Source organism: Mus caroli, chromosome 5 (assembly GCF_900094665.2).
Source record: "Mus caroli chromosome 5, CAROLI_EIJ_v1.1, whole genome shotgun sequence".
Lineage (NCBI taxonomy): Eukaryota > Metazoa > Chordata > Mammalia > Rodentia > Muridae > Mus > Mus caroli.
Genome location: NC_034574.1, coordinates 98218867 through 98220551, shown reverse-complemented (window position 1 = coordinate 98220551; position 1685 = coordinate 98218867). Strand labels below are relative to the sequence as shown.

The 1685-nt window shown below is 40.2% G+C and overlaps 1 protein-coding gene across 2 annotated transcripts in view; it reads left to right on the top strand.

Annotated features, from left to right (window-relative positions):
• The first annotated feature begins 590 nt into the window (after positions 1-590).
• LOC110294315 (guanylate-binding protein 6-like) overlaps positions 591-1685 on the top strand; it is a 165957-nt gene continuing 164862 nt past the window's right edge. For both annotated transcript variants that reach the window (XM_021163146.2, XM_021162459.2), the window contains exon 1: positions 591-794. In XM_021163146.2, coding sequence (XP_021018805.2) covers positions 611-794 — 184 coding nt within the window. In that variant the 5' untranslated portion in view covers positions 591-610. The remainder of the gene's footprint in view (positions 795-1685) is intronic.

Below are 1685 nucleotides of genomic sequence, written 5' to 3'. Positions count from 1 at the left end.
GTAAAAAGTCAAACAAGGTCTCATGTAATTCCCACCCTTTATTCAGCTGTACGTCTCAGTGTTCATGTAATTCATGGGAACTGTTCACAGTTTCTACATATTTTCAGCCATTTTAAAATCTTTTCATGGAGATACCAAGGGCTTAGAGCTCACTAGGCTGCCATTTTGCTGTGCTGTTCTGGTTTTGGCAACGTGCTTTTCTCATTAGCAGCATGGATGGAATAATCCATAACATGTAAGGACTTTAAGGATTTTGAGGTCACATACTAAGGGTGCTCATTACAGGGCTTAGCATAGAGCATGCAGTGAATTGCTTAAGGTCATTATCTTTTGGATTTTATTGCATTGAAGTAAAACTTCATAGATGAGAGCAACCCATGTGTTATTAAAGCTTCGTTAGAACTTTGAAGAATAATGAAGAAAGAGAAGCAGGCCCTCCATACTGCAGATTCGAGGTTACATGCTGCCACTTGTGGCTACACACTGTCAACAAGAAACCTACAAAGGTCACCAACTAGTCTTAGCTGCTGAGCCATTGCATGTCTGTGAGGGAGAGAATGACTTTAAACTCTTTCTCCTATCATAGATTCCTGTACATTGGCAGATTGCTATGACCCAACCACAAATGGCTCCCATTTGTCTTGTGGAAAACCACAATGAACATCTCTCAGTGAACCAGGAAGCCATAGATATTCTGGACAAGATTTCTCAGCCAGTGGTAGTCGTGGCTATTGTTGGATTGTACCGTACAGGGAAGTCCTATTTGATGAACCGTCTGGCGGGACAGAATCATGGTGAGTGGCATGCTGGGTACCAGCCAAAGGTTTGACTGTCTCTGTCACATTTCCTTAATTCTTATTCCAAATTATAACAATGGACAGCAGAACTCCTTTTTAGCAAAGCCACCCTCTCATGCTAAATTGAATCCCTTCTTTACTGCTCCCCAATAATCTCTCCTGTGCTCTTCCCTTCCATTCTGTTAAAGAAAATCTCCCTTCTGAGTGCTCAAGATGAGGCCTTTTCTGCTGCCCAGAACAATGGGATCCTGCGCCTCAGTTCCCTGTCTTCTACAGCAGGTTCTCCTTTCTCAATAAGATATTCCCATCAGGATAGAAAGACTTTGAATACTTAAGACTTTAAAAATCTCTGATAGGTAGAGATGGAGAGTTGTTCCAGTGGCTAAGAGCACTGGTTGCTCATGCAGGCGAGGTTTGAGTCTGCACACCCACATGGTGACTTATATAGTTTTAGAAAGTCCAACCTGAGAGGAACTGATGCTGTTTTTTTGGCTACAGTAGGCACCAGGCATGTTCATGGTGCACTCATATACAGACTGGCAAAATCATCATATTCATTAACTGAAATATGTATATTTATTAATAGTTTACATAGAAATAAAGAAGTCTTAAAAAACCTTCAAAAAGGACTTTATACCCTTTATAGCAGCACACTTCTGTCTTTAATCATTCTGAGTGCAAAAACTATCGAAACTATTCCTTTTTCTATTTTTTTTAATGTGTCTCTGTTTTACAGACCATGCCATTTTCCCACCATTTGTAAAAATACCTTTGGGTTTTTTGTCATTGTTGTTTGTTTTCCTTTCCTTTCCTTTCCTTTCCTTTCCTTTCCTTTCCTTTCCTTTCCTTTCCTTTCCTTTCCTTTCCTTTCCTTTCCTTTCCTTTCCT